Source organism: Ischnura elegans, chromosome 9 (genome assembly GCF_921293095.1).
Source record: "Ischnura elegans chromosome 9, ioIscEleg1.1, whole genome shotgun sequence".
In the NCBI taxonomy this organism is placed as follows: domain Eukaryota; kingdom Metazoa; phylum Arthropoda; class Insecta; order Odonata; family Coenagrionidae; genus Ischnura; species Ischnura elegans.
This window is the reverse complement of record NC_060254.1, coordinates 369,083-396,025: the sequence shown is the minus strand read 5'-3', so window position 1 is coordinate 396,025 and position 26,943 is coordinate 369,083. Positions and strand designations below refer to the sequence as shown.

The 26,943-nt window shown below is 37.3% G+C and overlaps 1 protein-coding gene across 1 annotated transcript in view; it reads left to right on the top strand.

Moving 5' to 3' along the window:
- LOC124165149 (ITG-like peptide) overlaps positions 1-26,943 on the top strand; it is a 119,201-nt gene that overhangs the window by 84,515 nt on the left and 7,743 nt on the right. The window contains exon 4 of the mRNA XM_046542458.1: positions 21,823-21,911. Coding sequence (XP_046398414.1) covers positions 21,823-21,911 — 89 coding nt within the window. The remainder of the gene's footprint in view (positions 1-21,822; positions 21,912-26,943) is intronic.

The window sequence follows — 26,943 nt, the reverse complement described above, 5'->3', positions numbered from 1 at the left end:
CAAAATAATTTATATTTTTGCACCAAACATTCCTGTTTTAGCATTATGTTAAAACTTTAATCCCCTCAACTATAATACTAAGCCAAAAAATGGATCTGTCGAATGCACATTTCCATCGATCATAACTTCGACATTAATTATTCCAATCGTTTGATTAAACTTTTATCGTATTACACGTAATAACTGTAATTTTTTTCTATGATTTTCAATCTCATGCCTTGTTCAACAAAAAGTTATTAGCGAATGAAGCGTAACCAAGGAGATTGGTATCAATATAACACGCACATGAATCAAGCAAGTGGAATGGCCTTCATTAGAAAAGCTGACCTTTTTGATAACAGTTTTACCCTGAAAAATTTGTTCATGCAGCTCAAACGGTTACTAAGTAATTCAAGATTTTATGCTCCAAAAAAAGACAATGATTAATCAAGAGCAGGATATTTTTCGGTATTATATTATGATTTGAACAAGAGTGTTACGGGAAAAGCCGGGTTAAATGCGTACGAAGGTACGAAGTTCCCTCAACGGTTCTTCTCGAAGATTCCAAATATTCATATGTGAAGGCCTCAAGTCCGTAATCCGAAATTGAAAATTCGCCTGTCTCGGCAATGGAAAGTCGAAAATCATTTATTCCTCGGAAATTTTTCAATGTGCGGAAATTACAATAAAGCCAAAAAATCATGCAAAAAATGTAGTACCTTGCGTTTCAAGGAATTTGTATTCCGATTAATGCAAGTTGGTCGAAAAAATTCCAACGTTAGTTCCGTAATGAAAGCATTGAATTCTTTCAGAAAATCATGAAAAATACCAAATATCAAAATATCGCAATGAAAATCATACCAATCTAGTTTCCGTCAAGGGAGTTTCATGTTCCTGAGAAATTTATAAATACCCGATAATTGTGGAAAAGTTTTAGTCCCATAAAGCTCCCATATTGATTCAAGTCGATATATCTCGGAAACACATCGGCTTTTTCGAGTTTTCGGATATTTCCTTCCGATGATTTTTAAAATCTTTTACGTCATAAGCCGTATACCCACACCTATCACAGTTTTGGCTGTGAATTCGTATCAGTTCGTCAGTGGTCAATCAATTAGTCATTATTGCAACACGGAAATGAGTATTTTGGCGCTTGAATACTTTAAGCGGGTTATAATTGGTAAACAGACATATTTTGTCACGTGTGTTTAGTTATGTGTCCATAAGTGGTTGAAATGGAGATAAACTCTCTTAAATTATCGTTTAAATGGAAAGAACCGACGGAGAGAACGCTTATTCACCTTCAACAAAGCTTTTTTGTCACCTTAGTAACCACTTCAATGAGAGATGTTTTTAATTGAATGATATACTTAATAGAGTGCAATATAATAGAATTGACCAATGCGCACGTGGAACATAACTATATGTTAGGGTTTTAGTTCTCGTCCGAGGATTAGTAGATCCTTAATTTTCTTAAAACGAGCGCTTGACTTCAGCCTGTTATTCATTCTGGAGAACACTTTTATATTGTTTTTCAGTAAATTAAAAGCGATAAGGATCAATGAAAACCACATATTTTCCGTGTTGCTATATATATAATGACAAATTTATCGACCCCTGACTGATTAATACAAATTCGCAGCCAAAACTGTAACAAGTATGGTTATATGGTAATGGGACGTAAAAGTAAAAAAAATTCTTCGGGAGGAAATATCCGAAAACTCGAAAAAGTCGATTGGTGCCAGCATTCAGAAGCAAGAGGAAAGAGGGTAGCATTGTATCACTTCCCATACAAAAAAATCTGTGCTGTGGCTGTACTAAAGCTGCACTGTAACTGTGCTAAAAGGGCTGTACTGTGACTCTACTTAAACTGCACTTGAATTGAAACATCGCAGTACAGTTAAAGCACGGTCAGAGTGCAGTTGCCATAGCACAGTCACAGTGGAGTTGTCATAGCACAGTCATAGTGGAGTTGCCATAGCACAGTCAGAGTACAGTTGCCTTAGCACAGTCATAGTGCAGTTGCCATAGCACAGCCACAGTGCAGCTGCCATAGCACAGTTTTTACTGTAATACTCTGTCCATGAATCAATAATTGAGTCTTGATGTGGCTATTGCATTCCCTGTATATCTTATTGAAAACAAGAAGCAGAATTAAATCAAGATAGGCCAATTAGCAGAGATATATAGTTCCCTTTTTAGGTGTTTGAAGATTGGTTGCCTGATCCAATCAGAAAACCGCAAAGAGATAACAGTGGCCAAAACGACTACACTCATTCGAATGTTGACTAGTCTAAGGAAAGATAAACCATATTCCTAACAGACACTCACTGAATTTGTTACGTTCCACTTCCTTAATATGAACAAAGTTTATGGTACTAAAAATAGTGCTATCGAAGCCCTTAGGTTCTATGAGAAAAATTGACAAATCCTATTCTGCACATCAACGGGCACTCAACATAAAAACCACCAAAATTTACTTCAGTGCTATTTGTCTAGTTGCTACAAATATGCCCACCTCGATAGTTTTTGTTGATGAAGTTTCAGTACTAACGCCGTGGAGCACAATAAATGACAATAAGATATGAAAATAAAAGAAATTTATTAAATACAAATATACTCATGATTATAAACATAAAAATGAAAGTCTTGTTAAGGCATGGCCGCTCAATTCATTTGCCTCTTTGGCTTCCTTCCTGAAATTAAAAGGAAAACACATTACATACTGATATCTAATCAAGTGTTACTTCAAAATTTGACTGTTTACGTTTGTCTGAATTTAATTTTAGAGAAGTTGAGTACTTACCTCCAGCAGCAGAGTATAAATAAAGATATGTCTTTTTTCAACTCTCTCGTGCTTCGCAAGGAGTAGATTGCGAGTCGTCGAAATCAATCGTGGAAAGTTGATTCATCGCGAACCACACGGATTTCAGCAAAATCGACGATATCACTTCACCCGCAAGAAAAATTCCCGGCTAAGTAGCTAATTTTGATGTAATTGAAGTAAAGTTCACTTCTTCATGTTCTTAGCGTCGATCTTACATCGACGTATCCATCGTACAGCGTAGAATTCAGAGCACGTAAACAAGTAATGTTACAAACGGTTCAACACCAATGCTCTAACAAAGATGGCTGAGTATCGGCGGAAGTTGTTCTTTTGACCATACTTTACCAAAATAATAAGCAAGCTGGAGCTATGCATTGCCGCTGTAATGTCAGCATAAATTTTTATATAATTTACGCATTCATATTCTCATGGTAATGATAGTTGATCGTAATACTTTCTCCTGTCAATGACTAGTTTAAGTCCACCCTGTCGAAAAGGAAGCGTTCGGGGAAGTGTCCGGGTAGTGTTGCGGGAGTGTTCAGGAAGCGTTTAACGGTACGTGAACGCTTCCCGGCAGCTTCCCGAACACTTCCTCAACACTACCTGACTGTCGACCCTTCGCTTGCCGAACACTTCCTCGCCACTTCGTGGTTGAAACACTTCCCGGACGTTTCCCCGACACTCCCGGAACGCTTCCGAAGCGTGGGAAACACTTCCTCGACGCTCGCTGGACGTTTCCCCGACACTCGACCGCGACCGTTGTCGACACTCCCCGAACGCTTCCGAAACACTTCCGCGGAAGCGTTCCAAGTGGGCCATAATCTGCTTCCCGAACACTTCCGCGACACCTCCTCAACGCTACCCCAACACTTGCCCGCCACTTCCCGAACACTCCGTCCGACGCTTCCCCAACACTTCCTCAACACTTCCGTTTCGCCTGGGCAGCCCTGTCGCAGTGGTTTGAGCCATAGTACAGATCCAGTCATGTTACCCAGCCCAGTCACAGTCCACTTTTAGCCACAGTACACTTCCAGTCATGTTTTCTAGCCCTGTCACAGTCCAGTTTGAGCTATAGTACAGTTCCAGTCCAGTTACCCAACCCAGTCACAGTCCAGTTTGAGCCATAGTACAGCTCCAGTCATGTTACCCAGCCCAGTCAAAGTGCAGTCTGAGCTCTAGCACAGTTCAAGCACAGTGATCCAGCACTGTTACAGTACAGTTCTTCTCAAATTCTAGCTGCCATAGTACAGTCTAGTACAGAAAAGTGTACTGTGACTGTGCTAAACACAGAGTTTAGTCCAGTTACAGTGCAGATTTAGTGCAGTCGCAGCACAGATTTTTTTGTATGGGTTCTTTCCTATAATCTTGCTTCTTCAATACTGCATCCTGATTTTATCATAAATACTTGATTTTAAATAATGTAAATGCAAGAATACGGTCCACAGTAGGCTGAAATCGAAAAAAGCTGACCAAAAATCATATCTTCCCTATTTAGTAAGGAGCTCGATGAAATCTTTCTAACTATTTTTGTTTTGGCTATATAACATGAATCTAATGACATTTTTCCGAAATGTTGACCACGGGAGTTTTTTAAAAACAAATTCGCGGAGACTGAAAAATTCCAAAAATTGACTTTTAGGACCGCTTCAGTAGAGATGGAAAATTTCATTGAAAATAATTGTTAACAGTAAAAAAGCAAGAAGTTTATCATTAAATTTAATTATTTTAATGAAAATGTTCATATGAAATGCACCAAATATTTTTTAAACAAAATTAACTGTATAGTCAGTTAACAGTTGAACTTTATCTCAACATTATTTCTGAGAAAACATACATAAGAAATCATCAAGCAAAAAATTTATATTTTGAAAAAATACAATCGAAAACATAACTTAAAATTATTTTGATCCATAATAGATAAACGTAAAAGTGCAAAACATAAGAAAATGTAAAGAATAAATTTACCAGCCCACTGCCAGTTTTATCCAGATTCCCAACCGTCACTGTATCCTTTGAAATATTTATTTTAACATTTCCACGTACATATCTTTTGATATAAGGGGATCCAAAATAAGGAGGAGCCTTCGGAAAAGTCTCCCATTTTCGCCAAGCGCAAAATTTTTCTCGTGCGGTTAAGTCAACGCGAATACGATGCATTCAACGCAGCTACCGACCTGAGAGTGGAGAAGAGATTTATGCAAGTCTGCTGGGAATGGTGTATTCTTCTCTAACCAACATCGAAATTATATATCAAACCTGGGGCGAAGGCTTCCGCGGTGCGCTGGTAATGGAGGCTGCATTCTCCGGGTTTCACCGCGTCGTGGTTGCGTTTGGGACAACAGTTTCTACTGCATTCCAGCAGGCGTCTTCAGGTCGAAGTGAAGACGAAATGCAGGAGAAACTGTTGTCACCAACGCAACCACGACGCGGTGAAACCCGGAGAATGCAGCCTACATATATCAAACCTGTTGCTAGTTCTCTTGAATACTTCCAATTTCTGAAAATACCTGCTAAAAAGTATTTTTTCATGACGTTCTACAAAATTTCCTTTGTTTTCACGTCTTTACCCATGTTTAACGTATGATTAAGATAATGAAGAGCCAATATACGCATTGAATACAACGAATTTCCCCTTCCATTAACAAAAACGTCATGTATTTCTTTGCGGTTTACTTTCATGCGCTCCATTTATTCTCATTCCAATTATCAGCAGTTTAAATCACCGGACAAGGAAATCGAAATTAGAATAAAGTTCCCTGGATAATACACTGTGTCAATGAGATATTTTACATGCAAAGCATACGTTTTTATCGTTACGAGATACATTTCTCCACCAGTAGTGGTATTTTCGCCTCAGCGCTGAAATTTCACACGATCTAGGGAAAATGAGTCCTGGTTCTTCCCTTCCGTAGCACAAGTACTGAAATCCTTTCGCACTCTCGAAGATAAACTGACTAATATCGTCGGTAAAATCGTGAAAGGGAATATTTTTCAACCAATTGGGAAGAAGCATTCGTGGAAAACACCGTGCGAGCTACTTCGTAGAAACTGCTTGCGCGGGTCTCGAAGAGAGGCGATCATGAAAAGTCAAAAACCCCTCCACAGACCGAGGCAATGAAGCAATTAGCGGCACTAGACTACAAACGAAAAGCTATGTATCGATTACAAAACCTCTTAAATGATATATATAGATCATAACTTCGAGGTTAGGTTTAGGGGCACAATAGGGATTAACGCGGTCAGCGGGATAGTGCCCGCCGCCGCCGCGCCGCCGCTCCGCTACCCGAGATGACCTTCATTTTTTGAGCTAATAAGAGCTATAGAAGGCGTAGAAGAGTGCGGATATCAGAATATGCGAATGTATAGCGGTTAAAATTGGGGTTTTCAAGAATTAGAATATATTATTTGCAGCCGCCCGCTTCTCGAGACAAACTTCTGACTTGCCGGCGCAATCGTTGAGTCCATTATGCATGTCTTGTGAAGGAAATGGTACTGAGCCCCAAAAATTGGTACAATAAGACTAATATAGAATTTTAAATGTATGCAAGTTTAGAAAACTATAATTTTGTCTCACTTTTAGCGAATTATCCTCGCCCTATCTAAGTCTGAACAAATGTTCGCAACTAACCACCGTGTCGCGCGGTTGGACATTCACGCACATAACTTGACAGGAGAGTCGGGGTGGCGAATTGGGGAAGGATTTTTCACTCGAGAATTAAATTTGACACTTTATTTTATAATTTTGCAGAAAACGCTTTGTGAAGCAAGGCAAAAAACATAAAGTTTTCCTCCACACTATGTTAAAAACACGTTAAAAATAGGACATTTTCATTGCTTAATTAAAAGTAATAAAAATTATCACTAAAATTAAAACTTTCACTAAAATGAATTCTTAAAACGTTAAATTTTATTATACAATAATTTAAATTTAGGCATTTTAAAACATAACGCAACAGTAGCAAAAATTTCAGTCGATTTAAAAAAAAATGGGAAAAAGTTTTTGACATCATTTTATGTTAAATTGTCAGACGTCTCCTGCTTTAGAAGAATTACTTAGAAATAAAATTATTTCAGTTTTCTGGTCACTGATTATTCTATAATTTGTTAATATAATCGTTTTTTCCAAATCTAAAATTGAAAAAAAAAATCATTTTGGCCAGCAAGTGAACAATCATTCCAGTGGTGTAGTGGGTAAAATATCATGCATGGAATCAGAGGTTCTTCGAATCGAGTCTCATTCACTGATGATCTGTTTCTGCACACACAGTGTTAACATTTTTCTGAACTTTGCAAAATGCAGCGCGAGGTCCAGGGGAGGTTGCATGGTTATTGAATTTTTATGCACTCAACACAGTTAAGTCAATTTGCCCTAACTAATTTATAACATATACGTATTTTATATAGAGTTTTGTAGTTATAAGTTCAAAAGACTTAGTTACGAACCAAAATGTTGAAAATAAAAAATGATTACCTGTACCTACCAGTAAAGAGATTGCGATCAAATAAATGTCCTTTCATTCCTCACTATCTCCATTTTCTGGCTGAACTTCCAATATTCTCTTTCCGATGATGGAGTGGTAGTGCGACATAGTTTTTTTTTGACTGTCCTGTGAATTGTAGTGTTAGGTTGAATCATGAGTCTGAAGACTGGACAAGTCTTTTAAAAAATATTTCCAGTAAGCCGCTGAATGTTCACTAAAATATTTTCCTCATTTATAGCAGAATATTCTCTTTTCATATTCCTTAGAGGTATTTACTTCCGTGATTAATGCATAACTGAAATGTCCATTAAAGATGGATTGATGAAGCAGACTACGTAAATAGAAGTTCATAGATGTCAGTGTACATGTCTCATTTCAGGATAAGAACAATCGGTTGATGACCAAATTGATCTGTTTTTTCAGGAACCACATAAAAGAAATCGTTGAAGCTCAACCTTTAAATCAAAATTTTTCGTAATCTAAGTCAATTCGGTTTTGAGTTTCTTTACTATTGCAGGAGATTAGGTGATTCCGATGCAATCCTTGGGAAACTATTAATGAAAATAGAATCATTGACCAAGGCATTCCCATGCTGAACTGAAAACAGACAACTGGTTTCTATTTAGGTTCCAAGGTGGCTCAAAACCTTACTTTCACTCTGCTTTGGCGAACTCTAAGGATTTTCCCTTGTACTGGGGGTGGAAGCGTAGGCCGTGACACATTGCACCTGTACCTAATGGTTAAAGGCACTGAAGCGAGGCTGCTAGGTGTGGAAAAAGTAGTCAAAATTCACTCGGCAGTCAATTTCCCAAATGGTAATGCGAGATAGGAATTGAATTTCAATAAATAAATAAGTGCGTCAGAATACAATAACCATACAACATCCTCTGGATCTCGTGTAAGGTTTTGTGAAGTTTTAATGTCAGAAAAATATCCACGGTGTGTGTGCAGCAAAAAATCATCCATCACTGAGACTTTATCTGAATAACCTCTGGTTTTTGCGTATGCTGCGCATATATAAAGTGGGAAAGTAATTCATTGATTGTGTGATTGACACAAATTAGTAGCCCAAACTGAGATAGGTGTGGGTATATGGAATATTGGACGTAAAAGTAAAAAAAAATTCATCGGGAGGAAAAATCTGAAAAGTTGAAAAAGTCGATTAGTTTTCGAGATATATCGACTTGAATTAACATGGGAGCCTTATGGGACTACAACTTTATCGCTTTTATTTTGTACTTTTAAACGCCCGAGGAACATGATATTCAATGGACATGGACTAGATTTTTTGGTCGATTTTTTGGTGTGGTTGCCATAGCGACGAATTGATATTTAGTATTTTTTATTACTGTTTGAATGCTCTCAATGCTTTTCTTATGGGAAAACTTAAGGAATTTTTTTGACCAACTTCCAATAATCGTACGACAAATTCCTTTGCCAAAAAGTTAGATAATTCTTTGGTTAATTTTTTGGCTATCTTAAAATTTTCGTACGTCGAAACAATTCCGAGGAATAAACGATTTCGATTTAACATTGTCGTGATGGGCGAATTTTCAAACTCGGATTTCAGCCTTGAGACATGTGCCATATGAAAATTTGGACTCTTCTGGAAAAACCGTTAGAGGGTACTTCGTACCCTCACGTTTGAGCTCACTTTCTCCGTATCCCTCTTCGTTAATTAATAATTAAATTCCGAAAAATGTCCTGCACGCGAAAAATCATTGTCGCCATTTTTTTGTGGATCATGCAATCTTGAATATCTTAGCAACCGTTTAAGCTAGAGAAATGAAATTTTCAGAGTAATACTTTTATCACAATGGTCAACTTTTGCAATGATGACCATTTCGCTCGATCGATACTTGTGCGAGTTATATCGATACCAATCTCCTTGGTTACGCTTAAATCGCTAATAACTTTCTTCTAAATCAAGGCATGAATGTGAAAGTCATATATAATACTACTGTTAATGTCTTTTCTTCGACAAAAGTTAAATCAAGCGAATCGAGCGATTACAGTCGAAGTTATGATCGATAAAAGGTTGCATTCGATTGAGCCATTTTTCAGACCAATTTACATAGTTACGGGGATAAAAATTATAAATATATGTAAGGGAAGAAATGAATTATGCGTACACATTAATTATTTAGATTAGTATTGTTTCCTAACGAAGATATATCAATATGAATTTATATCTTTTTGTATTAGGTCCCCATAAGAAATACACGCATCGCCCTACATACGTCACCAATATAAGAACATAGGCGAAATTTTGAAAGCGGGGATAGTAGAGAAGAGAGGGATAAGGGTATGGCCATAGAATGGAGGGGTTATCAATAGGATGCGAATTTTTCAATACAGGTGGCAGTATAGTCGAATGTACGATTCGATTTTTATAGCAAATGCGCAAATTGGCATAAAATGATAAGTGTATACGTTGGACGAATGAAATTTAGTGAATTGGTACATCATGGTATTCCTCACAATGTGCAATGGAAACATGTTTTGTATATAGTCTCACGCTCGATATATATCGAATCTACTTTTTCTTAAAATATATCGAATTGCTATAGCATATAGGATTTTACATCTAAGGACATAGTAGACCAGGAAATATATAGTAGATACCCATAGACCAGAAATTAAACCAATAGCATTGCGGATTTTACAGTACAGATGTCAGTATGATCGAAAAATCGATTCGATTATTATAGCAAATATGTTAATTGGCATAACTTCAATAGTATTTCCGTTTGACCAATGAAATTTTGTGAATGGGTACATCTTTGTATTCCTCACAATGCCCAATGAAAATATGTTTTGCATGTAGTCTCACATTCGATATATATCGAATCTGCTTTTTCATAATTTATATCGAATAGCTATAACATATAGGATTTTACACCCACGGGCATTGTTGACCAGGAATTATATAGTAGATGACCATAGACTGGATATAAAAAAAATGTCATTGCGAATTTTACATTACAGATGTCAGTATAATCGAAAGATCGAATAGATTATTTTAGCAAATACGCAAATTGGCATAACTGGATTAGTAAATACGTTGGACCAATGAAAATTGGTGAATGGGTACATCTTGGTATTCCTCACATTGCCAAATGGAAATATTGTTTATGTTTAGTCTCACGTTCGATATATATCGAATCTACTTTTTCTTAAAATATATCGAATTGCTATAACATATAGGATTTTACTCCCACGGGCATTGTTGACCAGCAATTATATAGAAGATGACCATAGACTGGATATTAAAAAAATGTCATTGCGGATTTTACATTACAGATGTCAGTATAATCGAAAGATCGAATCGATTATTTTAGCAAATACGCAAATTGGCATAACTGGATTAGTAAATACGTTGGACCAATGAAAATTGGTGAATGGGTACATCTTGGTATTCCTCACATTGACCCATGGAAATATGTTTTGCATGTAGTCTCACATTCGATACATATCGAATCTGCTTTTTCACAAATTATACCGAATAGCTATAACATTTAGGATTTTACACCCACGGGCATTGTTGACCAGCAATTATATAGAAGATGACCATATCGTGGAAATAAAATCGATATTTTTGCGGATTTTACAGTACAGATGTCAGTATAATCGAAAGATCGATTCGATAGTTATAGCAAATGCTGAAATTAGCATATTTTGATTAGTATATACGTTGCACCAATGAAATTTTGTGAATGGGTACATCTTGGGATTCCTCACAATGCCCAATTGAAATATTGTTTATGTTTAGTCTCACGTTCGATATATATCGAATCTACTTTTTCTTAAAATATATCGAATTGCTATAACATATAGGATTTTACATCCAAGGACATAGTTGACCAGGAAATATAGAGAAGATTTCTATTAACTGGAATTAAAATCCACGGCATTGCGGATATTACAGTGCAGATTGCAGTTTTATCGAAAGATCGATTCCATATTTGTAGCAAATACGCGAATTGGCATAACATGATTAGTATTTACGTTGGACCAATGACACTTGGTAAATGGGTACATCTTGGTATTCCTCACAATGCCCAATTGAAATATTTTTTGTTTATAGTCTCACGTTCGATATAAATCGAATTTACTTTTTCTTAAAATATATCGAATTGCTATTACATGTAGGATTTTACATCCAAGGACATAGTTGACCAGGAATTATGTAGTAGATACCCATACACTGGAAGTTAAACCAATAGCATCGCGGATTTAACAGTACAGATGTCAGTATAATTGAAAAATCGATTTGATTATTTTAGCAAATATTTAAATTGGCATAACATGATTAGTATTTACGTTGGACCAATGAAAATTGGTGAATGGGTAAATCTTGGTCTTCCTCACAATGCCCAATGGAAATATGCTTTGCGTGTAGTCTCACGATGTATATATATTGAATATGCTTATTCTTAAAATATATCGAATCGTTATTACATACAGGATTTTCTATCCACGTACATAGTTGACCAGGAATTTTAGGGTTGATGATCGAAGAATGGAACAGGATTGCGAATTTTCAATACACGTGTCAGTATACTTGATAATTCGATACGATAACACTGGTCAACAGTGATTTTGTTGCCAATTAATTTTCAGTGAATTTAGGATAACTATATGGCCCTGAATTCGAATGTGTCATTTGTTTTTCTAGATTGGCTCTATTTATTGTTATAACGTACAATATGTAGATTAAAAAAAACAAAAAACTCCAAAATATTAATAGAGATACATACATTGTGCACACAAGCAAATGAAAATAAGAAAACATATGAAAATAATCACAAAAATGTTGATATATTGTTCATTCAGCATGTAACAGAAAAAGAGAAAAAAAAAACAGTCTTTTAAAATTATTGCAATTAGCATCTCGAAAAACTCCGCCTGTGTGATTTTCTGTTGTGTTGAACATCAAGACAGTCACGCTGAAGATTCCAACAGTAGTCTGCCATCATGTGCTGGCCCCATCTACCTTGATATCGTTCTTCCATCACCTGATTATCTTGATGGAATCTTTCACCTTGTTCCTCGCTGTAGTCACCAAGATTGTCCGGAAATCTATCAAGATGGCTGTGGAGGTAGTGAATCTTAATGCTCATATTTGCCCCCAAGGTTTTGAAGTTTCTGAGTATGTTTTTCACCAGTTCCTCATAATTATGTGCTTTGTAGTTACCCAAGAAATTCTTGACAACAGATACAAAACTGCTCCACGCAGATGCTTCAATGCAATTCATAACTTTAATGAATTCCAAGTCATGCATAAGTTTCCGAATTTGGGGACCATCAAATATACCAGCTTTTAATTTTTCATTACTGAGTCCAGGGAATGATTTGCATATATATTTGAAACAGTCACCATTTTTGTCCAATGCTTTCACAAATTGCTTCATTAGACCAAGCTTGATATGAAGTGGTGGAAGAATGATTTTGTCCCTATCAACTAATGGTTATTAGCTGTTCCTACAGTAAAAGTGTCTCTTGATGGCCATGAAACTTTCTCCCAGTGATCATGCTTTGCTCTGCCGTCCCACATGCAGATAAAGCAGGGGAATTTTGTGTACCCACTTTGCTGTCCAAGCAAAAAGTTAACCATTTTCAAATCAACACAGATAGACCATTGGTGTTGGTTATAACAAAGTTTCTGGAGAATCATCTGGATATTTTCGTACTCCTCATGAAGTTTTGTTGAGTGGCCAATTGGAATGGATGCATAGCGGTTACCATTATGCAACAACACATATTTTAGGCTTCTGCTTGAGCAATCGATAAAAAGCCTCCAGTCTTGAGGTTGATATTTTGTTAGTCCCAATTTCAGTAGTATACCAGGAATGTCACTGCAGTAAACAAGTTCATCTTGTTGACTGAAGTATGGAAGTAGATTTGCTTCTCTTGTCCGGTAAGCTGTGATTTTAGTTCCTGGTTGCAGGCAATTCTTCTCATTAAGCCTAGATGCCAAGAGTTCAGAAGACTGTTTAGAAAGACCGAGATCTCTTATCAAATCGTTAAGGTCTTCCTGACTGAAAAGCTGATGTCTTGTGGAGCTTCCTTCGTATTCACATTCACTACTACTAGTGTTCACGTGCTGCAAATCATCGTCATCTGAAGGGAGTAGTTTTGGCAGAGTGGTGAAGACTGGTACAGGAATGTCATCGTTGTGTGGCACTGGTCGCCTTGTTGATTCTAAATTGGGATATTCCCACTTATGCTTCTTTTAGCAATTGAAACCTTTTACATTGACCATGCAAAAATAGCAATTATTATGGTGGTTTTTTGGCTCTCGCCACACCATTGGCACTCCAAAGTTTAAACCCCTTCGTTTCCCATTAGTCCACAGTCGTAAAGACTCCACACAGCGTTTGCAAACTTTATGAGGAGCCCAATGTTTATCTTGGTCTCCCAGTTTAACACCAAAATATGCAAGATAGGCCTGTTTCACAAAGTCAGTAATGTTCTTCCGTTGTTCTTGCAGAGTGTATTCTCTACAGATATAGCAGAACTCATCAGGAGAGTTGAAACAACCTTTACGCGAAGAATTCATGTTAATCTATGAAAAGAATAAAATAAAATAAAAAATATATTTGCAAAAATATTGTAAATATGGTAAGGTGGAACTAATAAGACAATATTTACAGCAATATTATCCATATGTTAAATTTAACTAAGAATATAATGTAGTAACTAATCGCGACATGCCTTTTTCTTGATACCGTGAACGAGAAATTCTTCACTAGGAAAACTTTAAATGGCTATTACACAAACCGCGTCCTCACACGCTCGTCCCTCTCTCGACTGCCGTTGTTCGCTTTCGAAATTCGCATTTTCCAACGAAATGTCCAAAGGGTGGGTTACGTACAGAAATGAAAACACGAACTTGAGAATGGTTTTTGGACTGTATTACGATAGTGGTTCACATCACTGGATAGGTCACACTCGCTCATCTGACGCCGCGCCGAAGACTGACAATGAGCTCCGTCCGTGTCTCTGAGCCGACGAAGCCTGTCGAACAAAGCCACTTCTTGTCACGCCTGCCTCCATATCCCATCCCAATGGTCCTAACAGCCGTTCTGCGCACGACCCTGACCTTCACTGCAACAGTGTCACTAATTGACGCTCCTTGAAATTGTGAGACACATGAGGGTGTCTCAAATTACTACCACGTCCCATAATCTCACCTTCTCCTCTATATTGTGTAATATATAAGATATTACATTTGTACACACGGAGTTACAAAATATAAAATGAATAGGCATACAGAATTGAGGAATCACAACCGATTTACTGATAATTTAACGACTAAACGCTATATGTCAGAGATAGCCTGTATCTAAGAAACTAGAGCCAATTGGGGAAATCCGTTTTCAGATTCAGATTCAGCACACCAAATATACCCAGTATTCGTTGAAATATCTCCGGCAACAAAAAAAAAATTTTTTTTGTAGAGCTGTGTAATGATAGCAAATATACCGAAGCTATTTTTTTCAAATTGGAATATCTTGAGAATAACTATTTTTTAGTACCAAAGAAATTTGGGGAATCGTTACAATATAGTATTTTACACACTGCATTATGGACATATGTTTTGCGAGTGGTACATCTTTATATATTTATCTAAGGAATCTGCGTTTCATTTTCAAGTTTCGCTTATCACAACGCTTTTGGACTTTAAGAGTTGAAAAATAACCACAAAATCATCACTGTCTTGAAATTTTAAAAACCTTATTCCAATTATGTCTCAATGCTAAACTTAGCCTATTCAAATAATGAACTATCCGTCAAATGAAATCATATTGAAAATGACAAATAATTTTAAAAATAAACAATTAAGTGTCTTACCCTATCAAAAACCGGCAGGCAAATTTTTGAATATTTTTAACACTTATGGACACAATGCTCGACAACACGTGACACAACAATGTTCCCACCCTCCTAATTACCCGCTTGAAGAATTCAAGCACCCAATCGACTCGTTAAGCTAATATATAATGGCAAATCGATATGCCACTGACTGACTCATCAATATTCGCAGCCCAAACTGTGATAGGTGTGGGTATTTGGCTTATTGGACGCAAAAGTAAAAAAAAATTCATCGGGAGAAAAAATCTGAAAACTTGAAAAAGTCGATTAGTTTTCGAGATATATCGACTTGAATTAACATGGGAGCCTTATGGGACTAAAACTTTTTCGCTTTCATTCTATGTTTTTAAACGTCTGAGGAACATGATAATCAATGGACATAAAGAAGATTTTTTGGTCGATTTTTTGGTATAGTTGCCATAGCGACAAATTGATATTCAGTATTTTTTATTATTTTTTGAACGTTTTCTATGCTTTTCTTATGGAAAAAGTTTAGGAATTTTTTTGACCAACTTTCAATAATCGTACGACAAATTCCGTGACTTATTTGGTAGAAAATTTTTTGGTTGATTTTTTGGCTATCTTGGAATTTTCATATGTCGAAACAATTCCGAGGAATAAACGATTTCGATTTTACATTGTCGTGATGGGCGAATATTCAAACTCGGATTTCGGCCTTGAGACATGTGCCATGTGAAAATTTGGACTCTTCTGGAAAAACCGTTAGAGGGTACTTCGTACCCTCACGTTTGAGCTCACTTTCTCCGTATCCCTCTTGGTTAATTAATAATTAAATTCCGAAAAATGTCCTGCACGCGAAAAATCATTGTCGCCATTTTTTTGTGGAGCATACAATCTTGAATATCATAGCAACCATTTCAGCTAGATGGATGAAATTTTCAGGGTAATAGCATCATTAAAATAATCAACTTTTGCAATGGTGATGATTCCGCTCGATCGATTCATGTGCGAGTTATATCGATACCAATCTCCTTGGATACGCTTTAATCGCTAATAACTTTTTTGTTAATCAAGTTTTGAACATGGAAGTCATACAAAATACAACTGATAATGTGTTTCATCCGACAAAAGTTAAATCAAGGGGATCGATTGATTAGACTCGAAGTTATGATCGATACAAGGTTGTATTCGATTGAGCCTTTTTTTGGGCTTATTTACATAGTTACGGGGATAAAAATTTTAACAATATGTAAGGAAAAGAATGAATTATGCGCACACATAAATTATTTATATGAATTACGTTTCCTAATGAAGATACATCGATATGAATTTATACCTTTTTGTATTAGGCCCCCGTAAGAAATACACGCATCCCGTCTATCTACGTCACCAATATAAGAACATAGGCTAAATTTTGAAAGCGGGGATAGTAGAGAAGGTAGGGATAACGCATTGACCAAAGAATGGAAGGGATATCAATAGGATTCCGGATTTTACAGTACAGATGTCACTATTGTCTAAAGTACGATTCGATTAGTATAGCAAATATGCAAATTGGCATAACTTGATTAGCGTATACGTTAGACCAATGAAACTTGGTGAACGGGTACATCTAGGTATTCCTCACAATACTCAATTGTAATATGTTTTTTATATGGTCTCACATGCGATATATATCGAATCGACTTTTTCTTAAAATATATCCAATTGCTATAACATGTAGGATTTAACATCCAAGGACATAGTTGACTAGGGATTAAATAGTAGATACCCATAGACTGGATTTCAAACCAATAGCATTGCGGATTTTACAGCACAGATGTCAGTATGATCGAAAAATCGATTCAATTATTATAGCAAATACACAAATTGGTATAACTTGAAAAGTATACCCGTTGGACCAATGAAATTTGGCGAATGTGCACATCTTGGTATTCCTCACAATGCCCAATAGATATATGTTTTGTATGTAGTCTAACGTGCGATATATATCGAATCTACTTTTTCTTCAAATATATCGAACTGCTATAACATATAGGGTTTTACATCCAAGGGCATAGTTGACCAGGTATTACATAGTAGATACCCATAGACTGAAAGTTAAACCAATAGCATTGCGGATTTTACAGTACAGATGTCAGTATGATCGAAAAGTCGATTCGATTATTATAGCAAATACACAAATTGGTATAACTTGAAAAGTATACCCGTTGGACCAATGAAATTTGGCGAATGTGCACATCTTGGTATTCCTCACAATGCCCAATAGAAATATGTTTTGTATGTAGTCTAACGTGCGATTAATATCGAATCTACTTTTTCTTCAAATATATCGAACTGCTATAACATATAGGGTTTTACATCCAAGGGCATAGTTGACCAGGTATTACATAGTAGATACCCATAGACTGGAAGTTAAACCAATAGCATTGCGGATTTTACAGTACAGATGTCAGTATGATCGAAAAGTCGATTCGATTATTATAGCAAATACGTAAATTGGCATAACTTCAATAGTTTTTCCGTTGGACCAATGAAATTTGGTGAATGGGTACATATTGGTATTCCTCACAATGCCCAATGGAAATTTATTTTTTATGTAGTCTCACGTTCGATACATATCGAATCGACTTTCTCTTAAAATTTATCGAATTGCTATAACATATAGGATTTTACATCCAAGGACATAGTTGACCAGGAATCATGTAGAAAATACCCGTAGACTGGAAGTTAAACCAATAGCATTGCGGATTTTACAGTACAGATGTCAGTATAATCGAAAGATCGATACGATCATTATAGCAAATTCGCAAATTGGCATAACTTGATTGCTATATAAGTTGGACCAAAGAAATTTTGGGAATGGGTATATCATGATATTTCTCACAATGCCCAAGGGAAATATGTTTTGTATATGGTCTCACATGCGATATATATCGAATCTTCATTTTCCAAATTATATCGATTTGCCTTAACATTTGGGATTTTACATCCACAGGCATTGTTGACCAGGAATTATAGAGTAGATGACTATTAACTGGAATTATAATATACAGCATTGCGGATTTTACAGTGCAGATGCAGTTTAATCGAAATATCGAATCGATTATTGTAGCAAATACGCAAATACGCATAACTTGAGTAGTATATGCGTTGGACCAATGAAATTTGGTGAATGGGTACAACTTGGTATTCCTCACAATGCCCAATGGAAACATTTTTTGTGTATAGTTTCTCATTCGATATATATCTAATCTGCTTTTTCTTAAAATATATGGAATTGTTATAACACATAGGAATTTACATCAACGGGCAAAGTTGACTAGGAATTATATGGTAAATGGCCATATACCGGAATTAAAATCAAAAGCATTGCGGATTTTATATTACAGATGCAGTATAGTCGAAATAACAATTCAATTATTATAGAAAATACGCAAATTGGCATAACTTGATTCGTATATCCGTTGGACCAATGAAATTTGGTGAATGTGCACATCCTGGTATTCTTCACAAACCCCAATGGAAATATGTTTTGCATGTTTTGTCTCATTAGATATATATCGATTCAGCGTTTTCTTAAAATATGTCGAATTGCTATAACATGCAGGATTTTACATCCGCGGGCGTATTTGACCATGAATTATAGGGTAGATGACCAAACGGGAAGATAAATCAATAGGATTACGACATTTTAACTTCACGTGTCAGTATACTTGATAATTCGATGATTACGGTAGCAAATATGCAATTTTTCGTATCTGTCTAACTATTGATGTTAAACCGAAGAAATTTTATGAATATGTTTATTATAGCATTGTTCATGCTGCACCAATTAAATATATTTGCTTTCCAAGCTCCCATTCGACACATATCGAATCTACGTTTTTGTAAAATATATCGAACTGCTATTACTTACCGAATATAACATCAACGGGGACAGTTGAACATTCTTCGGTTCTTTCTCCAATTCAAGTTTCATAACCGTATTAATATATTTATTGTAATCAATGCGTTTTGTTGTTATAAACCTTCCTTAGATCCAAAAATTGACACCATTGAGAGACATACATCGTCAGAGAAATCCGAACATTACTTCATTATTCGAGACATAATTATTGGGATAATCATTTCATTAGTCTCTGTTCGTTTATTTTCTAAAAATGCTGTTTTTAATTTCATTAAGTTTGCTGTATGCAAACATTATAAATCAAAAATAGGTGAGTAAATCAAGAGGTGATACAATCCTAGGGTAATGGCAGAAATACGATAAATCGCTTAAGTTCATCTACCATACACTATATTTTTTTTATATTGCGTAAATCATTCATAATAAAACGGTTCCCCGAAGCATTGATCACCGTGGTTACTAGGATGGTCTTAAGTATTGTTGACAGTGAATGAGCGTATTGCCCGCATATTTCACTCATTTAAACGATATTTGGGGTGTTTCTTTCGCTTTTTGAACCACTTATGGGCACATGACTCGGAAACATGTGACACAACTATGTTCCCCCCCCCTATTTACCCGCTTGATGAATTCAAGCGCCCAATCGACTCGTTTCATGATGTTTTGCTCACCGGAACAATTGAGCCCTGAGACAGTTTCAATTCCCAATCTGCTGGCTGGGTTAATAGATGTCCCAATGATTGTAAACACCATGCTAGCTGGACGTGGGCGAAGTTTACCTCGGAGAACATGGGGAGGAATTCATAGTTCCTCTTTTACCAATAGTTGTCATACCCTGACGAATATGATTAATTTTCTTGGCATAAGGGGAATATAGTTTTTAAAATTCCCGGTTGCATGAGAACAGCACAAGGACCAAATTTTGGAAGACGGTCGTTTTCAAGTAGTTTTTGAGCTGGCTGCTTACAGATTTCAATGAGCTTTGAGTTAATTCTTTCCACAGCTGCACGTATATGTAAGGTATCTAAGTTTGCTAAGCAACTCTCTGCTTCTCGGTGTGCTCTATACATCTGAAGAGAGTGGACAAGCCTGCCTATGAGAGCTGTTTTTAAATCTTGTTTAAGTGAAAATCCAGCACCCGTTAGAGTCTTTCTTTGTGATCAAGTTTTGTGTGAAACTTGACAAGACCGCCACTCAGGGAAAATTTTTTGCTGTGTAAGCCATTTGGAACTGTCATGTATCTGCTTTGTACCACTGATTTGTATGTGCTTTCGAACTGCTGTGGAATTGAAACACAGTACACAGCAGTTCATGACGTCATAGCGTCCTACCATGTCATCAACTCATTTGTAACACATTTTGAACTGCTTTGGATTTCCATTGGAAACTGCTATAGAACTAATTTTCAACCTTTGGAACTCATTTGGAACTGATTTGTACCACTCGTTCATCTTCTTTTGGAAATGATTTGTACCAGTCGGACACCCATTTGGAACTCATATATACACCATGCAAACTGCTTTGTAGCAGTTCAAGATGGCTTCTAGAGTTCTCTTGAAACTCACGGCGATAGTTTGAAAAATTTAGGCCAGACGACGATGGACGATGGCGGAGTGATGTGGGACGCCCAGATCCATCATAACCCACACCATGAGCACTAATTGAAGGTATCCAAATAAAATGCATAGCTCTGAACTCTGAAAGCATTATGTTGGTTTGACTGCTGATTTGGCCATTTGAAGAGGTTATACTGTATATTTGTCTGAATTTTTTTAATACATATATCAGAATTATGAATGCCTGCATTTTTCTCCTTTATTTCATTGGACATTCAGCAAAATTATTTCATCAGCCAAAATTGGTTAAAACTCTTCTCTGCATCTGATTTCTCTCACCTAGTAATTGGAGTGCATTGAGAGAATAATTGGAAGATAGGCTAGTTCATCAGGGAATGACATATGTGGAAGGGATTACATAGGGGAGGGTTATCAATTGTCCCATTCATGAAGTAGAGAGTTTGGGCCAAAAACATTGGATTGAGGGTGTAGGAGAGATGATAAAATATTCTTGTACATATTTCCTGCAGACGCTTAAAAATGTGCATTTCTTGCACATGAAGGATTAAGTGGGTCACACGTCAATGGTATTTTCCCAATATGTTTTTACCAAAGATATGCAATTTTTTACCCTGGAAACCGACTTTGTACATGTTTCCTCTGTGGTGAACTTAACCTAATTCCCACAAGTTAGTGGTCCATTTGGGGAAATATGTATGCATAGGTAATTTTTAAAGCTCTCTCAGAGGTTTTGGAAAATGTTTAGTACCTATTTTTCATAGTTATAGTTAGCAGAACAATCATGTATCTTAATCTTATGTTTAATCTTCTAAGTTGCCAGCATAAGCAGCAATGAAGATAGGTTATCTCTTGTCAAGCTGAAGGTCACAGGTTGCAGGCCTGGGTAGGTAGCCCCTATCCAGGGCATGAATGTTTGTGTTCGTGCATTGTTATTTGTGAAACACCTGATGGAGAGGCCTCTTCATGATGTTGTTAGGGTAATGAAGATGAACAGAAAAAGAAATAAATAAACAGCCATGTCTGCTTATTTAAAAAATGGATAAATGAGGCATCTGCTTAGTAAGGGAAAATTGTACACGTGTGAAATGAACTAGGATGTAGTGTACATATTTGTTTTAAGTAATTTATGCATGACTGAAGCTTCTTACTTGTTTTGAGTGATGAGCAGGTCTTGCAAGACTTTCCATGGAGATTTATGTACATTTTCAGGTGAGGACTGCCTTCTTAGCAGCGAGTGTGATGTCAGCAAAGGACTGTGCTGCCAGCTGCAACGCAGACATCGACAGGCGCCACGAAAGGTGAGTTACAGTGTTACCAATGTGGGCAGTATACCTCTACTTCCATTTTGTTTTTATATTTTATCTTAATTGCAATGAGAAAGGTACCTATTTTTTAGGAGCAAAGTATGCACCAAATTTGGTAACCCATTACTAATGAAAGTAATTTTTTGGCATAGTGCAATAGTTGTCAAGTATAGTAAATATCTGTTAAATTCACATCTCAGCTATTGTTAGAATAAAATTCAACTGCTAAAAAACATCAGTGATAAACCCATGTGAAGATGGAGCTACTAGAATGTCATTTTACCATGTGTGTTTTGATAATTTGCATCAATACATATGTTCGGGCAATGTGGCCCATGATGGCTCAGAAGATGTGTGCGTGGGGATGTGTGCAGCTCATAGGGTTATGATAAATAAAGGCCGAGGACACCTTCGATGGAATTCGCTTTATTTCGCGCGTGACTTACAGGGAAGAGCACGCCAAAACTCCATGTCCACGGCCGTCGGCAAGGGCATGGATGACAGGGTCTGAGGGGTCCCGCCCCTCGAGTAATGGCCCTGCCCTCACTCCAAAAGGGTGTGAGTCGAGTCCCCTTGGCGGAGGCCACGAGAAAGGGGCCGAATGGGACTCGGCTGGTGCTTGGAAAACCGTGACGACACTCACCGAAGGGGAGGGGGAGAAATACGACGACATACTTAAAAATAAAAACAATGATTTTGAAAAAATACCATCACTTCACTTCACTCGTCACTTCGTATCAACTCACTCAGGAGCAGATACGGAAAAAACTCAAGGAGGGGGCGCAAAATATATCTTCAGCTGCCTTTAACTTTTACCATAATGAAATATAAGTGGCATGGAAATTTTAAGCAAATTTTATTTAAACTGATTATACACTTACACAAGGCACACTTATACATCTTATGATATGAAAAAGTTAAAATGGTGGTTCTTGCAATGTTAGGCAATGGCGGCGGCCCCCCAAAGGGGGGGGGGGCTGTGCACCCCTATATGTATCCACCAGTGCTACCACCTAGCATATTCTTCTAGGGGCAGTCTGGGAGGACCCTTGACTGGGGCTTGTGATGGGACCCCCTTTAACTGGAGATTCGGGAAAATTTTAGGAAATTGCATGGCTGGAAATGAATTTTGATGCCAAAAACCGATTCTAGCTTTTAAACTCTAGATAAAAATTAATTAAAAATAGCCATTTCGTTAGAAAAAAATACCATTAAAAGTGAGAATTTCACAGCTTGTAAAACTTCCCAATGCATTATGGTTCTATTATCTGTTATTGAATTTGTTCATTGAAACTGCAGTGAAATATAAAAAGTCTCTGGATTGACGTTTTCGAGTGACCCTTTAAAAAAAGCATCAGATTCTCTTTTATCTTCTGACACCTTTCTTTTATTTATTTTTTTATATAATCTCTTTACACCTAGTATGCATACAGTATGAAGCAATGAAATGTTATAATAGCAAAAAAGCTTTGGTTAACCCTCCAGCGGGCGCGCTGTGGCACAAAGTGCAACATTGTGCTGTTTCGGTCTCACGTCATTAATAGTAGTTGGTCAGTGAACCAAACGCACCAATTATTCCTTCTGTGTATCACTATGAAGATTTCTGTTATTGAGTCAAGCGCGTGGCTTCTCGAATTTCGAAATAAAACGAATAAGTAGATGAACTGGTCGTCTTTGTTGCACTCTGTGCAACGCGCGCCTGGTGATGTAATACTATCCCGTAGTGGCAATTATTGATCAACATTGTGTTGGCTGATTGGCAGTGGAACTTGTGTAGGCAATAATAGGTACACATAAGTTGAGAGCTAATAAATTTTATGACTGTCACCTTCTTACATCACTCGCGCGACTGCACGACCAGTACCAACTGGTACAACATAAAAAAAATGAGCGGCGCCTCCCCACGCCTGCCAACCCTGCTGGCTAATAGCCGACACAACATTGAAAACCCCAACACTTCCCCTTGTCGGATATCAGACACAAAACGAACATAACTACATCAACTAAAAAAAAATGTGCTTCTCACAAACAGAATTATCTTAGTCCCAACTTGGACACAAAATCCTTAGTTTTAACACCAGTTACAGATTTAGTAAACAAGTCGGCCAAGTTATTGTTACTTTGAACATACTCAAAATACACCTCCCCCTTTTCTACACAATCTCTTACAAAATTGTACTTGACCTCCAAATGTTTTAATTTCTCTGAAGCTATTCTATTTTTACTGAAAGAAATAGCTCCCTGATTATCAGCAAATATTTTACAAGGGGTTCCAGCAAATCTGGATTGTCCCAATTCATCAAGGATTGATGTTAACCACAGTGCCTCCTTCGTCGCCTCACACATTGCAATATACTCTGCTTCGACAGTAGATAATGCTACCACACTTTGTTTACGAGTCTGCCAACAAATTGCAGCTCCAGCAAGCAACACTACATATCCACTGATAGATTTTCTACAATCCTTGTCATTTGCCCAATCAGAATCACAATAAATCTCAATGGGTGCATTTTTCTTTTCATAGTTGAACTTTAAGTCACAGGTTTGCTTAAGGTATCTCAATATATGTTTAACATCGTTCCAGTCCTTCTTTGTTGGGTCATTACACTTTTGACTGATTTTACACACAGCATAACACAAATCAGGTCTGCTAGATCCGGATAGGTACAACAAATTACCAACTGCCTTGCAATACAGATATTGGTCAAATTTATCACTGTCTCTTTCTGATTCTCCCTCTCCATTTACTTCGAGGGGTGACACACGACCCTTGCAATCTGACATACCATATTCACACAGAACTTGTTTTACATAATGGTGTTGATCAATAATTATTTCTATATCATTAGGTCTCACAACATGCAAGGATAACATCTGATACATATTACCCAATGCTCTGACTTCCAATACACTAGATAATTGTTGTTTGGCCCACTCAACTTTACATTTCTTTCCCCACAATGCCAAATCATCTACATATACTCCTATTATGAGTTTCTTCTCCTCATCACAATACACACATGGATCACTTGTAAGTCTCATAAGTTTTAGGTCACAGAGTACTTTATCAATATGTTCATACCACTCTCTCCCACTTTGTTTAAGACCATAGATACACTTATTTAGTTTACACACATAATTTTGACCTCCCTCCTCAAAGTATTTCGGTTGTTTCATATATACTTCCTCATGCAATGGACTGTTCAGATATGCTGAGAGAACGTCCACATGCTCTTGAACCCACCCATTTTCCACTGCTAAAGCCATTAACAATCTAATGCTTTTACGTTTAATCACAGGGGAATAAGTCTCTTTGAAATCTATACCAGGTATTTGGGAGAAACCTTGAGCTACTAATCGAGCTTTATATCGTTCAACGGTAGGTACCGTCAGGCTTTTGCTTAACCTTCAAAACCCATTTACAACCCAGAACATTCTTACCTGCGGGTTTCTTCACAATTTCATAGGTACCCTTCCTCTTGAGATTTTCTAGCTCTTCCATCATAGCAGCTCGCCAGTGTTCAGCTTCCCCTCCACTCAGTGCCTCTTCCACGTTGCTAGGCTCCATGCAGCTGGGCTCACAGCACGGCAGGGTTTTGCTGAATATTGTCATTTTGCAATAGGGACAATGCACTGGTTTTGGGATTCTGCTGCTACGCCTGAGAGTCACTTCAGGTTGCTGTACGTCCACTTGTTCTATCTCATCATTCTCCCATTCTATCAACTCACCATGTTCCCTTTCCACTCCCACCAGACTCACTTCCTTAGACTCATTCTCTTCTAAATCTTCTTCTTCCCACTCAAAGTCCTCATCATTCAGACCATCTACTCTGATTCGACCCTCCGCTTCCTCTCTCATCTGGTCCCTTACATTTTCCTTAAATGGAAACTTGTTTTCCTCAAATTCCACATTATGCCCAATTACCACCTTTTTCCTTTTCAAGTGCCAAAGCCTGTATCCCTTCACATGCTGCTCATAACCTAAGAAAACACATTCTTCTGCTCTAGATCCGAATTTTCCCTCGCTTTCTACAGCTAGCCAAGCTCTGCAACCAAAAACTTTCAATCGCTGTAAATCATCCTCTTTCAGGCTTTCACCAGTCCACAGCTCGAAGGGGCTTCGGTCTCCTATCGCTCTAGATGGACATAGATTGCGGATGTAACAAGCAGTATTCGCGGCTTCTGCCCAGAAGTTTGCCGGTACTCCTGACTGAATAATCAAACAACGAATCATGTCTGCCAGTGTCCTATTCTGTCTCTCGGATACTCCATTCTGCTGAGGACAATAAGGAACAGTTTTCCTGTGCACGATACCATTTTGTTTCAAGAAACTCTCAAATTTGTCACTGCAATATTCTCCTCCACCGTCTGTCTGAATGGACTTCAGCTTGGTCCCTTGAAAATTCTCAGCTTCAGCCTTAAACTGTAAAAATTTATCAAAGGTTTCACTCTTCTTGGCAAGAAAATATACTCTCAAATATCTTGAAAAATCATCTGTGAAAGTCAATATGTACTGCGCACCGCCATTTGATGTAGGACAGATTTTTCCCATGAGGTCACTATGTACCATGTCTAATGGACATTCCAACTTTCTATCACTTTGTTTTGGGAATCCTTTTCTAGTCATCTTTCCTTGTATGCATACTGTGCACTTCTCCTTTTCGTCTTCCTTTACCTCCTTCAGACCAGGTATCTTATTAATTGCTGCCTCATGAAGGTGCCCAAGACGTTGGTGCCACATTTTCGCAGTCCTCAATGCAATAGCTTCCACATCTTCATCAGGATCTTGTGATGTGGTCTCGCTCTCACTTACCGCCACTGCCCCTCTTGATTCCTCTTTGCAGTCTAGTAAATACAGACCACCTGACTCACGAGCAGTAAATAGAGGTACGCCATCGTCGGAACCAATAGCGCTGTTCTTATCAAACGTAACTCTAATTCCATTGTCAGCTAGGCGCTTCACGGAGATCAGGTTGCACTCCAGTTCGGGTACATACAGCACTCTGGTCAATCCCAATGTCCAACC